We start from the raw sequence: 16,252 nt of genomic DNA, 5'->3' as shown, positions 1-16,252 counted from the left end.
CTGGCTGCGCTTCTGCAACAAGAACGACGATGAAGGACGAGAAGCTAAGCTATTTGCCACCATATGCGGGCTTACGCAGCTTGTGGAGGAACCTACCAGAATCCCCGATCGAGACGGCGAGTTCGCAAGTCTCCTAGATCTGGTCTTGGCTTCAGACCCTGACTCGTACACTGTATCAGTACATGCCCCCCTAGGAACATCGGACCACAAATTGATAACAGTCTCTTGCCAGATGGAGATTAAAACGCAGGATCCTCCGATGCCGCGGAAGATATGGCACTATAAATCAGCAGAGTGGAACCATCTTCGAGAATTTAATCGCTCATTCCCTTGAAAAGAAGTTTGCTTTAGAACCAATAACATCTCAGAATGTGCGAACCAAATTACAGAGACGATCTTGGCAGGAATGAAAGCTTATATCCCTTTTTCTACTAAATGCGGATCAAACAACAAGCAATGGTTCAACCTGAATTGCAAAAAGGCAGTAAACACTAAAAACGCAGCATATCGCAAATGGCGTCAACATCCTTCCATCGAAAATCGGAGAAACTTTTAAGCCTCCAGAAATAGCTGCAAGCGAATTATTAATGAATGCAAAGAGAGTCACAGCAACAGGATCAAAAACAAACTGCTAAACTGTCCAAATCGAACAAGATCTTTCTGGTCGGTATCGAAAGCCGTTAGTCAAGGATTTGCTAAGTCGGCCTTGCCACCCCTAACAGCAGATGATGGTTCTATCGCGGTAATAGCAAGGGAAAAAGCCAACTTACTGGGTAAACTCTTCGCGTCCAATTTTACTCTGCACTCGCAAGGCAAAACACCGCTATATTTGCCAAAGATGAATTCATCGATGGGAGAAATTTCGTTTCCCCAACGAATTATAAATAAAATTCTTAAAAGCGTAGACACCAATAAAGTTTCTGGACCCGATGGAATTCCAGCCCTAATACTAAAACGTTGTGCAGACGAATTGACTCCTCCCTTATGTAGACTGTTCACGGTATCGTATAAGCAGGGCCAATTTCCAACAAGCTGGAAAATTGCTCGAGTGCAAGCTGTACCCAAAAAGGGTAAGAAGACGATGCCCTCCAATTACCGCCCGATTGCACTAGTTTCAGTAATATCGAAGATTATGGAGAAAGCAGTCAACCAACAACTGTTAAGATATCTGGAATCATCTGGACTAATCAGCGATCATCAATACGGCTTCCGAAAGCTTAGATCCACCGGCGATCTTCTGGCTTACGTCACACACTTGTGGACGGAGGCCATGGAGAAGCACGGCGAGTCCCGCTCAGTCGTTCTTGACATTTCCAAGGCATTTGACAGAGTGTGGCATGAGGGACTACTAACCAAGCTCTTCTCAATCGGCATACAAAACTCATTATTGAATTGGATCAAAAGTTTTCTTGAACAACGAACAATCCAAGTAGCCGTCGATGGATACCTTTCCGACAAATTTAACATTAACGCTGGAGTCCCTCAAGGATGCATTCTATCCCCCACCCTTTTCTTGATATATATCAACGATTTGCTAGGAATCACTGTCAATCCAATCTATAGCTTTGTGGACGATAGCACACTTATTTCCACATTTAAGTCCGCCAAACCAACGACAGCCGCAAGTTCTCAGAATCTTAGGCAGCAACAAGTAGCTTCAACTAACAACGATATTAGAGCAATCTTGGAGTGGGGCGGTAACAATCTGGTCAATTTTAACGCTAAAAAAACGCAGGCTGCAGTATTTACGATGAAGACTAACCTTGGTGGCCCGGAGCTGGTAATAGCAGGGAGAACCTTGCCAATGAAATCATCTTTACATCTTCTAGAAGTCGAGGTCAACAACAGTCTGTCCTGGCATGGCCACGTTGCCGAGGTCGCCAGAGCGGCTTCCAAAAAACTCGGAGTGCTTTTCAAAACGAAAAAACTGTATACATCAGAACAGCTGCTGACTCTTTATAAGGCTCAAATACGCCCTTCCCTCGAGTATTGCTCGCATGTCTGGAGCTCTGCAACCAAGCATAGTTTAAACCTGCTGGATTCTATACAGAAGAGAGCTATTCGTCTTATCGACAAACCAGAACTGACAAAGAGTCTGGATAGTCTGGAGCACAGGAGAAAGGTGGCTGATCTCTGTTTATTCTACCGTTATGATCACGGTAAGTGCTCCTCTGAGCTGGCAGGCCTGATTCCACCCAGGGCTGTTCCGGCAAGAAGGACGCGCCTATCAGTTGCGGCTCATCAACATCGAGTCCACCTGCCTACCCCAAGGACGTCGCTGTATCGGGACTTATTCATCTGGAGAACATCTTCTTTGTGGAACGGGCTTCCATATCACATATTTCCCGACGCATACAACCTACAGCGATTCAAAATAAATGCCCACAAATATCTTCGCGCAAGCACCACTCCAAGAGTGACATAGGACTTTTCTCTTGTGCTTGTGTTTACTATAAAAAAAAAACTCACATCTATTTAAAATAAATATAAAATATGATCCTTTATGTGACTGTGAAAGCTTTGATGACTTAAATCACATCTTGTTTGAATGTCCATTAAATGCTATAGACAACATGGACATGTATAAAATTTTTGTTCAAAAAAAGAAATTATCACCATTATCCATCCATGAAATACTTAACACTTTAAATAGCGAAACTATAGAAACAAACATGCACTTCCTAAATAAAAATAGAATCAAAACTTAAAACTCAACCTGCTTATTACCCGCATATTCCTTAATCCCTAATTGTATTAGTGATATTTATGTTTTCTCTCTTGCCTTTATTGTTGTATTAATGCCCTCCATTTTTAGCGTTTATTCAACAATCATAGGACGTCAATTTATTTTTCTTTTTTTTTGTATGTAAGCTAAAAAGGGCAAGGCTTTTAGTCTCAGAATAAGTCGGGAAATCCCTTAATGGTTCTGAGCCAGACGACAGGGGACGTCAAATAAATCGAGCTGTCAATTGCCTTGCAGCAAAGCCTTCAAAAGGAACAAGAACAACAATAACAAAAAGTACTTCAAGTTACAATAAAGTAATGTCATTACTAGGAAAATTATTAATTACTGTAATAATATGCAATATTCACAATAAAAAAATATACCAAACCTTGCATATACTTATATACTCAGTTCACACCAATAAACTATACCTAAAATATAATTCCCTGTACAAAAAAACGTTTATTGATAAACAAAAATGTTTGATAGACCGGGTAAATAAAATGATAGACTGTCTTCTTTATTAATGTGCTGTAACTATGACTGGTTCGATAAGTTACAAGTGAAACCTGTGTCACCTATTGAATCTCTTGGCTGTACCTAACCTCAGATCACCAAATACTGGGCCTCAGGTTATGCCACATTCTTCCTAGGGCTTCTGGGATGGTTAGTTAAGCCACAAGCACGCCAATGAGACAATATATCCATACAATATATCCAACATAATTCATAATATATAACTGAGTTGCTCCAGTAATCGAAAAGCAAAACAAAGAGGCAAAGAAGAGAGAAAAAAGGAAAAAGGCTAAAGATTTTGTGTGGCCTTTTTGGGAAAAATAACTCAAGAAACCCCCGTAAACTCTATCCAGCTTTTAATTAACTAAGAAAAATCCGCCTAAAGCGATATAGACTAAAAAAATGTAGAAGTAAGATAGGGTTTCTTTTAAAATCCGCATTAAGCGAAACTGATCATCGAAATGATCAAGGTGCCAACTTTGAGTCCTATTTAAGCTTTATCCCCCAAGAGGATGAGTATTCAAAATTACTGCTTTTTGATTAGTTGATCCTGACACCTATCAACCTTTGACACCATTAGGTACGGTACTGAACCACCAATAGACATACAACCAGATAACCAAGATAGAACCTTCCCCAGAAACTGAATTTTGACATGCTATTTATTTATAACCTCAACAAAATATTACTCACAAACAATAATAAACATGTCCAAATTAAATGAACAAATCAAACTCAAAACCGATGGCAAATAACTCATTTAAAATCCTTCAATTATCACAAGATATATAATATCTCCATCATGTTTCCTAGGGTAAGCTACAATAATAAGCTCAGGGCAACATCAGAGGACTATGCAGAGTAATAAGACGAAGAACATCCTTGTATAAAAGAATGGTAAAGTGCCTACCTATATCTATATTATTTGTAATCAACCTCTTAATCATTTAGCTTGACTATAACTATCATTCTCTTAACTGTTTTTTCCCTTATTATATTTAACCCTTATTTTTCCTTGTTTCAGATCTTAAGCTCGAGAAAATGGACGAGTGCTAGCGCAGCTTAAATTTTACGAAAAGTGCTGGACTAAAAATGTAATCTAATATCCATTTATTGGTGAGCCAAAATGTTGTAACATGAAAGTTACCTAAATATTGACATTTCGTTAAGTAAAATGTAATTAATTAATTTTGACTTTTATTAAAGATATTCCTGCCCTGTGTTCATTCAAAAATTACCTTCAATTGACTAATCAAAAAAAAACTGTAACAGCGTGTAAACTTGACAACAGAGAATCGATGAATATTGTTTCTAAACAAAACACCCCTCTTGCCCCTGTGCACATGTTGAACTCAAACAAAGTTGTTGTTTACTAATTCTAGTCTTTCAATGTTCTATCCCAACAATCTAGAAGATTCTGTTACTATTACATCAATATGAATGTGAAACATCAGTTTAGAGTCCAATGTAACTCCCAAATCGCGTACGTAGTTCACCTTAAACAATGGATTTTCACATACCAAATTAATATATTAACACCGCTTAACAAAAACAAACTTACAACCAATTAACTAATAAAAAGGCTTTTCCCTTCAATTACACGTTCTAAGGTATAGCCCCTTAGTTTTCTAACCTTAATGTAAAGGTTATGCATCTAAGTGCAGTATTGCTTTTACTTTTGATACTTAAAAATAAATTTAATAAAAAAATTAAAACAAACTATAACTTACGCTTATTTTTACAAGCCCGAAAAATCTTGTATATTCCAGAATAATTAAAACTGTTTGGGTTCATTTTTGAATCAAATCTTTTTCAGGAACTTGTTTCTTCTTAAGCATTTATTAGGCATAGAACTGCTTTTATATCTGTAAAAAATAGAAATGTATTAAATAATTTTTTTAATTTCAAATTATATCGGGTATTACGCACTATTGGATAAATAGTGTATTCAGGAAATATTATTTCATTTGGACGTGAAATGTCCCTCTTATAAGTACTACATAAATGTTTTTCAAGCTTAGATAGACTATGGTGTTATAAATAACTGAAAAAGTACCAGAATTACGAATGTTACAAATCGAGCAGTCACTACTGAACATTAATACAATCCAGGAAAGAATATGGAAAAGTGATGTGCAGAGCAGAGTAGGTGAATCTAATAAACTATTCAATAATGTGTACTTTAATATTGGAAGCATTTATAAAAATCCTACTGCTTTTGAAATATACAATCTCTAAGTTTTGACATTATAATTTTTCGTACATATCTGAAAGTCTTGGCGGATATTTTAATATAAAAGAATAGTTGTTTTATAAGGGGTCTAAGCATATTAGAACTGATGGAACAATAGTTTTTATTATGCAATCTTTGATCAATGTATCAGAATATACTTTGCTAGACGGGTGTAGCGTAACTTTCAGTAAAACACCAAACACAAACAGAAGTTTTTTCGGAGAAATTAAAACGTATTTACTTCAAGCTTAAAATTATAATGTGGGATTGTTTTTAGATGATATTAACATAGATAGAAAAATATATAAATAAGTGCGCTTAAGACCACACGACTGAAGTAAAACTTCTTTAGCTCCATTCATGTATATATTTATGCATAATTTCCGTACGCAATTTCTTCTTAGTGGATGGTCATGGAGCACCACTATGATGTTAAGAGTCTGTATTACTTCCATAATTTCTTATTATTCACCCAAAAAATTACAAAATATCTTTAAAATGAATTTATAGTTTTATAAACTTTAAACGTAGAATAATTTTATAAATTAATATAACAGCAAAATTTAATTTATAAAATTCTTCAAGGACGAAATAAAATTATCAAATAATCAAAAAATTACCGTTCGCATGCCGCTAGCAAACTCGCAAACGAACTTTTGAGTAAAAGATATACAGGGTGTCCCAGCGAAAACGAAACAGAGCTATTTTCGGTATGAAAAAAATTTTTTTTTCAAAAATCTCGGACACGTCGATTTTATTTTTGAGGGAGACAACTTTTCCTTACCAAGGCACCCTCATACCAGCAACCCCCTTCGAGGGGGTGGAATCACCCCTAAAATCCTAAATAGAAAGAGGGGTCGTATGAAACCTTATTTTAAAGGTCTTTTAATTCTGAATATAATTGCCAAATTTGAAGTGGCTAAAATTATTTCTCTGGATAAAACAGCTTGTCAAAATTGCGGAAACAGCGAAAATGAAAAAGGTATTATGGACTCTTTTTTGGATAATATTTTTAAAAGAACAAGGAAATCCTATTTGCGAAGGGGTCACTTATTAATTAAGAGGCCACCTAATACCTGGAATCCTTTACGAGGGGTTGAAAGCACCCCTTAAATCTTAAACAGAAAGAGGGATCGTGTTATACCTTATGTTGAAAGCGTTTTCACTTTAAATTTAAATGGTGACTTCTGAGTGACTGATGGATTTCTTCTGGATATGAAAGCCAAATAAAATTCTGAAAAAAATGCTTTAAATAAACCTTTATGCCTGAAACCCTTTCTTACAATTTTTTTTATTGGATCATTAATACATGATTAAAAATTTATTAGTATTGTTAATATTATTGTTATTATACCTTATCAGCATATCATAAATAAAAACAAAATACCAAATAAAATGCAAACACAAGTATCTGAAGAATTTATTTAGCTTGCTAAATATCATTGGTACTTTTTTCATAAAGCAGCATTTATTTAAATAGTTTTAAATTATTACCCAGTCTTTTACGTGTTGAAACACTGTTAGCAATGGTTTATTCTACTGCAGAGAGGGTTGAGATGATAGAGTTTTTCTTTCGGCATAACAATTGTGCCAATAGAACGATACAAGAATTTAATGACCTTCATTCAGAAAAACGAGTCAACAGAAAATACGTTCTAGAAATAGTTGCTAAATTTAGGGAATCTGGCAGTGTCTTAAATAAAAAGCGTGAGGTTCAAAATGCTGTTGTTGTCAATGAAGCAATGCAAATAACTGTCCTAGGTCAACTTCATGCCGAGCCAGGAATAAGTGTCAGAAAATTGGCGACGAGTACAGGAGTAAGCAAAAGTAGTGTTCATAGGATACTTAAGCATAATAAATTCCATGCTTACAAAATTCATCTGGTGCAAGAACTGAATGAAGACGATTTTGACAGACGAGTGCAATTTTGTGAATCGCTTAGTGATATGATAACTGTTAATCCGCGTCTTATTTACAACATTTGCTTTTCAGATGAATGTACTTTTTTTCTTAATGGCAACGTAAATCGTTATAACTGCCGCTACTGGTCAAATGCAAATCCGGGCCAGTTTCGTGAAGTTCATACCCAGTTCCCTGAGAAGTTAAATGTTTGGGCGGGAATCTTGGGCGGCTCCATTGTTGGTCCGTTTTTTCTGCCCGGAAATTTGAATGGAGAAATGTACCGAGATCTCTTGGAAAATGCCGTAAATCCAAGAATAGTAGAAATATTGGAAGGCGGAAATCATTCTGATGATGATCAAGTCGTTTTCCAATAAGATGGAGCGCCTCCACATTATGCTGCTGGTGTGAGGCAATATCTTGATGAGATATTTTCTGATCGTTGGATTGGAAGGAGAGGACCTTTTATGGAATGGCCAGCTAGGTCACCCGATTTAACCCCATTAGATTTTTTTTATGGGGGCATTTAAAAACAAAAGTTTACGCTACCCAACAAGACACCCTAGAAGACTTACGCCAGAGAATTATAAATGAGTGTCAGATGATAACACCTGAAGTTCTACAAAACGTCAGGCATCGTTTTGAGTAAAACCTGTATTCCTGCATGGACGTAGGCGGGGCACAATTTGAACATTTAATAAATTGACGTAATTTAAATAAACTTGTTTTGTTTAAAAAACACAAAAGCAAAAGGGTATTGTATTTCTTGCTATTTTTATATCCACAACTCAGAAGTCACCATTTAAATTCAGAGTAAAAAGGCCTTCAAAATAAGGAATGATACGACCCCTTTTTCTATTTAAGATTTAAGGGGTGCTTTCAACCCCTCGTAAAGGATTCCAGGTATTAGGGTGGCCTCTTAATTAATAAGTGACCCCTTTGAAATTAGGACTTCCTTATTCTTTTAAAAATATTATCCAAAACAGTGTTCAAAATACCTTTTTCATTTTCGCTGTTTCTACAATTTTGACAAGACCTCTCTTTCTATTTAAGATTTTAGGGGTGATCCCACCCCCTCGAAGAGGGTTACTGGTATGAGGGTGCCTTGGTAAGGAAAAGTTGTCCCCCTCGAAAATAAAATCGACGTGTTCGAGATTTTTGTAAAAAAAATTTTTTTTCATACCAAAAATACCTCTGTTTTGTTTTCGCTGGGACACCCTGTATATGTTACGGGTAAAGTTAGAATAACGGTTAAACTTAGGTTTACCCGAATAAACTGCACAATACCCAGAAAACATGGGTAAAGTCCGAAATAATATTGAAATTACACATATTTCGGATTTTACCTGGGTAATCCGCGTTCTATCCGCTTTTGCGTGGGTAAAGTTGGATGTAAGAATTATTATTGCATCAGCTTTCACCACGTTCAGTTCAGTTCTAAAATGGCAACCGAAGAGAGTGGACGTGCGCGTTTAGCACAGCGTTTTTATGAAGTTTTTAACGAGTTGGTGTCTACGAAAAGTTCAAATAGTTTTTATTTTAATAATGAACAATACCGAGAAATGTTAGAATTAGTCAAGTTGGCAAAAAACTCTAAAACTAAGACTACGCTACAATATCGGCGGTTAAAGAGATTTGCCATATGTTCTGTTAGAGGCGTTGAAAAGCTTATTGCTCGTGTATCGTCAGGTGAATCTAGCATTAAATATTACGTTACAAACGACGAAATGTTTGACATTTTGCATGATGCACATTTAGCTATAGGACATGGCGGTAAGCACCGTATAGAAAGCGAATGTAAAAAAAAGTACAAGAATATAACTCAAGGTTATTAAGTTATATCTGCGCTTGTGTGAAGGGTACCAAAAGAAACTGAAATCTGCCAAAAAAGGACTTGTGCTTAAACCAATGGTTTTTTCGGAGATTAACAGCCGTTGTCAAGTGGATCTAATTGACATGCAATCCCATCCGGATAGAGAATACAAATTTATTATGGTCTATCAGGACCACTTAACTAAGTTTGTTCAAATACGTCCATTAACGTCGAAAAGGGCTGAGGAAGTAGCTAAGAGCCTGGTAGACATATTTTGTATCTTCGACGCCTTAGTTATACTACAATCGGACAACGGCCGGGAGTTCGCCAACCATGTCATTGAAGTGTACGATGTGGAGTGGCCTTAAAATAGTCCATGGGAAACCACGTCACAGTCAGTCACAAGGCAGCGTGGAAAGAGCAAATCAAGATATACAGAACATGCTTATGACGTGGATGGACGATGAAAACTGCACGCGATGGTCAGACGGTCTAATTTGATTAATGAAAGAATGAAATTAATCAAATTTTCAGTTAATGAAAAATAGGGCATACCATGATGGGATAAAACAAGCTCCTTATGCCGCCATGTTTAGGCATGATATTAAAGTCGGCCTATCCATATCAGCTTTTCCAAAAGAAGCTATTGAAAATCTACGAACCGAAGAAGAGCTCGAGAAAGTGGTAAGGGAATTTGGTTTAGGTGAACAGCCTCAACAAGAAATAAATGTAAACCAGTCTATGGATAGTGACCCAGAACCAGACAATTTGCAAGAAGATATTACTGAAGGTGGCAATATGGAAAATGGCAACAATAATTATCGAGAAAACGCTAGTAATACAGAAACTTCAGAAAATCAGAGCAAGTGTTTAGAGTGTGAGAATTTAAATACATCAGGGAATATAAGGTGTGAACTTTGCTTGTATCAAAAGAATATACAGTCAAACAGACTAGACGCAAAAAGAAATTTAGAAAATCAAGCAAAGAAGATGAAAGCTTTATCTAATTCAAAGTTTCCGCCATATTCTGTTGGAGATACAGTGAGAGTAAAAATTGCAGACGTTAATCGAGGAAGGGGTGATTTTAGAAACATTCTCATGACAGTTATCGAGAAAACTGACGACGATTTGTATAAGCTAGCGAAAAAGAGAGGGACTATCGAAGAAATGTTTTCCAGGAAACAATTTTCTGTGTGCAGTGAGAAGCTTATTGAGATGGAAAGTGTATTATCGGAAAAGAAAAATTTAAGACAACTTGCAAACGAACAGTCACTTTTAGGAGGTCAGGGTTATAAGCGATGCAACTGTAAAACTAAATGCATGACCAATAAATGTAAATGTAAAGCTATTGGAAATCTTTGTAACTCGAAATGTTACAGCAGCTTGTCTTATTTGAACAAATAGATTATATTATCTTTTACTTTGTTAAGATACAATTTTAGTGTAACCTTTAATTTGTAAAATCTGTTTTTTTAATTAAATAAATTTCTCCAAATATTTATGGCGTTATTTTTTAACATTAACCACACCAAGGCGGATAGAACGCTTGGATAGAATCCAATTTTATTAATATTTTGGACTTAACCCATGTTTTCTGGGTATTGTGCAGTTTATCCGGGTAAATCTAAGTTTAGCCGTTATTCTAACTTTACCCGTAACATATATATATCTATTCTATGCACTATATAGCTATGAGAAGACGAGAGAAAGAAAATCTGTTAGCTCACGGCTCTCTTTTGCTCTTACACGTAATATACGAACCGTAACTCTCTCTCTTCTATTTCCATTAACTCATATCTTCTTTTCAACTACCGTTTGCCTCGCCCGATCACACTTTTCGTAACGCAGCTTAATCCCCTGCTCAAGCGTGCATAAAGAAGTTTTACTTCTAAAGATATGACAACTCTGTGAATACTTATTTAATAGTCTTAAATCACTTCGGGTTCGTACCATGCATAAGTGCGCGAACAAGAGAAAATTCTTGTATGAATCATATTTATTTAAAAACGGAATTTAAGTAAGAATATATACTTGAATTTTAAGGTACTCGGCATGAAAGTAATAGATCTTACCCTAGGCAAGGGATGCATCTGTGATCTTGTGATAAGGTGGCATGCATGTGACGAACACAGTTAGTCAGATTAATCACAGGTACATAAGATTCGAACTAAAATCTCTGAACACAACTCCGAAAATTATTAGGAATACCAGGAAAACGAACTAGAACCTCTGTAAAAAGACTAGAACACCACTGTGCAACGGAGTTTAACAATAACCTAGAATTCGAAGTGCTGACAGAATCAGTTTAACTCAGTTTTTTTAAGACGCCAGTAATAATTAGTAAAGTTTAAAATGGCAAGATTATGTATCTTACTAATTAAGCTGCTATTTTTTTATATCAACCTTAACAATCTCTAACTTATATACAATCTTCTTAAAAATAAAGGAGGATCTACAGTTTCTACCTCTAATACTTTAATTGGTGGATTTAAAAATCCGACACAATATCTTAGGCACTTATTTTTTACTATTTCGATTTTATTTAAATGCGTCTCTGCTGCGGATCCGTAGAATTGACAAACGTACTTCAATATTGATCTGATATCGGCTCTATAAAACATCAAGGACAATATTGGGGTCTGCTCTCCATTTATTATAGGTAACTACCCGGATTTAATTAGGAGCATTTTCATCTTTTTTAACGAAATATTGCGTACGATCTTTCCAAAGAAGCTTTTTATTTCATAGAACTCCCAATTACTTTATTGTATTTCTACAAGGAATAGTTAAATGCCCATCTATTTTAATAATATTAGGTAGGGTAGTTCTTTTGATGGTAAAAGTAATTTTTACAATGCAATAATACCATTTTCATTAAACTACGATAGAATATTAAGTATTTTGGTCTTTAATTTAGAATGGCATTTTTCTATTATTGTGTCTTTTTTATATAGGGTGTTTCAGAACTATGGGATCAAACTTCTGGGGATTGTTCAGTGCAACAAAAGAATCCATTTGAGTATAGAAACCCATGTGCAGAAATGCGCCACTACGCCACTACGGCCCTAAGATGCGTTAAAATTTATAAAAAACATTAATTACCTAAATAACATCTGCTGCATTTATTTTTACCTTTTGTACATGATACCATAACAACAATTGTTTAAAATCAACGCTTATCAATGTCGTGTTTAAAAATTTTATAGCTTACAATTTTTAATAATTTATTGCTAATGGAAAACTTTACCAATCAAGAATTGGCGGATATGCATTTGGCATACGGAGCAACAAATTGGAATACACGAACAGCATCAGCATCGCGGTTGTATCATGAACGTTATCCCGAACGACAGCATCCTGGATACAAAAAGTTTATTGCGGTTCATCGGCGGCTCGCTGAGACAGGCATGTTTAAGACGTTGAACAGCAAATGTGGTTTCAGCATGATGGAGCGCCGGCTCACTTTGCTGTACAAGTACGCGAGTATTTGGCTCAGCGGTTTGGGCACCGTTGGATTGCCAGAGGTGGAGCAGTTTCTTGGCCTCCTAGGTCACCCGATTTAACATCGCTCGATTGTTTTCTTGTGGGGACATGTAAAGTCTTTAGTCTACGAAACTCCAGTAGAATCAGAGCTAGACTTAATTGGACCAATAACAGCAGCATTTGAAATAATTCAAAACGAGGATCAAATTTTTAGTGTAGTCCGCCGAAATCATGTGCAGCGTTTAAATCGGTGTATTGAGGTTGGAGAAAGGCATTTTGAACAATTGTTGTGATGGTATCATATACAAAACGTAAAAATAAATGCATCAGATCCTATTTAGATAATTAATATTTTTTCTAAATTTAAACCCGTCTTAGGGTCCTAGTGGCGTAGTCCGGACATGGGTTCCTATACTCAAATGGATTCTACTGTTGCACTGAACAACCCCTAGAAGTTTGATCCCATACTTCTGAAACACCCTGTAGAATTTTTATATCGTCATTCAAGTGATTTTCCAGATCTTATGTGTATATGATTTATAACAAAGGGCTTAATATGGTTCCTTGAGGAATACCCACTTTAGCCACTCTAGCTTCCTTGAGATCTTCACTGGTTCTTATAAAGTGAGAACGCGCAATTTGGAACAAATTCATTCAAAAATTCAATTTTTTGGAGAGGCCTATTACACGTTCGGTAGTAAGCAAAATTGAAAAAAAAGTTTAGAGATTTTGGTCATGTTAGAGACAAATATGACCTGGACCGTCATATTTGTATAGTACCTAGACCTGGACCGTAAAAATCCACATAAATCAACTCGACAAGTTGCTGCCGATCAGTGGGTTAGCAAATCATATGTTTTAAAATATTTTCATAAGTATAAATGGCATCCATATAAAATATATTTAATTCAGGAGCTTATTGAAAATGATCACATCCGCAGAATAGAGTTTTGAGAAATAATGATGTAATGCAAACCCACAATTTTTAAGTAAGATAATTTTTTCCGACGAGGCAAGTTTTCACTTAGGTGGTTCTGTAAATAGGTAAAATTTTCGTTATTGGGTACCAGAAAATCCACACTGGAGTATGGAAAGTCACACACAATTAAATTTATGGGCAGGAATTGTGGGCATGCCAATTAATGTGGGTCCCTATTTTATTGAAGGCACACTTACCTCTGAAAAATATTTCAATAGTATTTAGTTTTATTGCACTTTATCCCATTTATATTGGAAGATTCGATATGGTCTCAACAGGATAGCGCCTTTCCACACTATTGCCGAACAGTACGAGATTACCTTAGCAACATTTTCCCAAATATATGAATTGGAAGGAGGAGTTTTATTGGCCAGCAAGATCGCCAGACTTAATCTCATTGGATTCTAATCTACAGGGTTATCTAAAATCTAAAATTCATTTTAATAAACCTAGAAGTTTAAAAGAAAGAGAAAGATAGAGCCGAAATACAACAAATCCAGCCTTATACAATAAGTAAGGTATTACAAGAATTTGAATATCGACTTGGTTACTATCAAGAAGTTAATGGTGAACAATTTGAACATTTATTTTAATTTTTTTATTTCGTTTTTTTTTATAAACTGTTCCAAAAATTTATGGTTAATTATAAAAAATTCAGTGGCAAATTTGTTAATAAAAAATAAAAATAAAATAAAATAAAAGATGGGCGTTTCTATTTAAAAAAATTGAATTGATAGTCGTAGCTCATTTTTGGTCCACCCTGTATACATGAGTTCATCATCAAAAAAATCGCCGGACAAAAAATAAAAATTAACGTGTCCGAGCGTTTTTATTTTGAACACACCCCTGAATTTTATAGCTATTTATGTATCAAGGGCATTGTAAGGACGATAATGCCCGGAAGGTGGAAATAGTACCTTGGGCCAAAGGCCCTCGGGCTAGGTTTCCGCCTGAGAGTCTAACAATGCCCGTGGTGCATACAATGCTTTGTGTTTTACCTAAAAATTGATTTTTATGAACAAAAATAATTTTAATATTAATTAAAAAATAGGGTCTACCTGTACAGTGTACAGGTATACGTACATACATACCTACCTACAGAAATTTATCAAGTGACTTGCAGTGATTATTTAAGTTTGACTTTGATGTTTCTGTCAGTTAGTCAGTTGGCATTTTTTGTTTAAATATTTGCTTAAAATGGAGAGAAATTCCACAAAATATATGAGAAAAGGCCATAAAAGCGACCAAAAATCTTTTGCCAGGTTAATCAAGGCAACAGTATGATCGGGAGTATGGCATATTTGGTATTTAGAAAGATGCCAACGCAATTGTTTAAATAACCGAAACCGTTCTAATGGCATATTTTCAGGAACTGGTAAGTTACTGATGTTATTTTAATAGGTACATATGTTAAACTAATTTTAATATTTTTAGTCGGAAAAATACAGTCCGACCTCTCTTTGGACCAAGTATTCTACCCTAAGGTCTACGTTAATGGTCTATAAAAATATAGACAACTCGCAATACCATCGTCTCATATCTTTTTTAAAAGTTAAGTCGAAAGGATGTGTCCCGAAGAAGTCTAAATTTTTGGAAGGAGAACAAATAATAAAATTTATTAAGAAGGCTCCTGATGATATCTACTTGGTACACAAAGTCATATTGGTAATGGGTGTTTTTGGAGATTTAAGACGTGATGAGTTGGTCAAAATGACCATTGATAATATTGAGGATAGAGGAACGGTCTTGGTTATAAAGGTACCAGAAAGTAAAACTTCAACTTCAAAAAGTTTTACTATCATTGAAGAAGATTTAGGCGCTTTAAATTTAATAAAAAAGTACGCAGCATTAAGACCAGCTGGAATAAAGGAGCGAAGATTCTTTCTTACCTATAGAAAGAGTCGCTGTATAGTACAACCTGTTGGAAAAAATACCATAGGAAGCGTCCCAACATTGATCGCAACATTTTTAAAACTGGATAATGCAGAAGCTTATACCGGCCACTGTTTGCGTTGCATATCGTCAACTTTACTTGTTGAGGCAGGTGCTTCGTTTGAAATGCTAAAACAACATGGGAAATGGAAAAGCTCTTCAGTAGCTGAAGGATATATAGAAGAAAGTATTTCATCCAAGAATAAAGTAGCCAAAATGATTGCCAATTCAGTTAATTCCGAGGTTAATTCCGTATCGACTATTGAAAATTCTTTAATGGACATTTTACAAACTATACAAAATAGCGTTAGTGCTGCCACCTCTACCATTACAAAAAACATCGACCATTCTATAGTGGGATTAGCTACATTTTCCGGGAACTTTCAAAATTGTAATTTTTATTTTGGAAATAAAGTTTAATTTTTAGTATTTAAAGAAACATTATTTTTTGTATAAAATGGATGTTTATTCTTTATTATGAGAGAAATAAAATTGGATAAGCAATAAAATTTCCGGGCATTATCATAATGCCCGTTTATAATGCCCTAGGTGTGATGGCAGATATTATTGCTACCATAACATATTCCGTTTCTAAGGTATTATAAATCAATAATAGATAGGTAAAACATAAAATTAATTAGTCCCCTCTTGCGCGTCCTCATTGTATATGTT

The 16,252-nt window shown here is 35.4% G+C and overlaps 1 protein-coding gene and 1 long non-coding RNA gene across 2 annotated transcripts; both read left to right on the top strand.

Annotated features, from left to right (window-relative positions):
• Window positions 1-3,190: 3,190 nt before the first annotated feature.
• Window positions 3,191-4,429, top strand: LOC126745613 (uncharacterized). Its single transcript, XR_007663610.1, has 2 exons — window positions 3,191-4,138; window positions 4,266-4,429. It is a non-coding gene; the product is annotated as an uncharacterized LOC126745613 (long non-coding RNA).
• Window positions 4,430-14,793: 10,364 nt separating this feature from the next.
• Window positions 14,794-16,022, top strand: LOC126745610 (uncharacterized). The gene is made up of 2 exons (XM_050453548.1): window positions 14,794-15,023; window positions 15,083-16,022. The coding sequence occupies exons 1-2, from the start codon at window positions 15,003-15,005 to the stop codon at window positions 15,998-16,000; spliced, it is 939 nt and encodes a 312-aa protein (XP_050309505.1). The 5' UTR covers window positions 14,794-15,002; the 3' UTR covers window positions 16,001-16,022.
• The last annotated feature ends 230 nt before the right edge of the window (window positions 16,023-16,252 follow it).

Source organism: Anthonomus grandis, chromosome 16 (genome assembly GCF_022605725.1).
Source record: "Anthonomus grandis grandis chromosome 16, icAntGran1.3, whole genome shotgun sequence".
NCBI lineage: Eukaryota > Metazoa > Arthropoda > Insecta > Coleoptera > Curculionidae > Anthonomus > Anthonomus grandis.
This window is presented reverse-complemented; position numbering and strand designations above follow the sequence as displayed.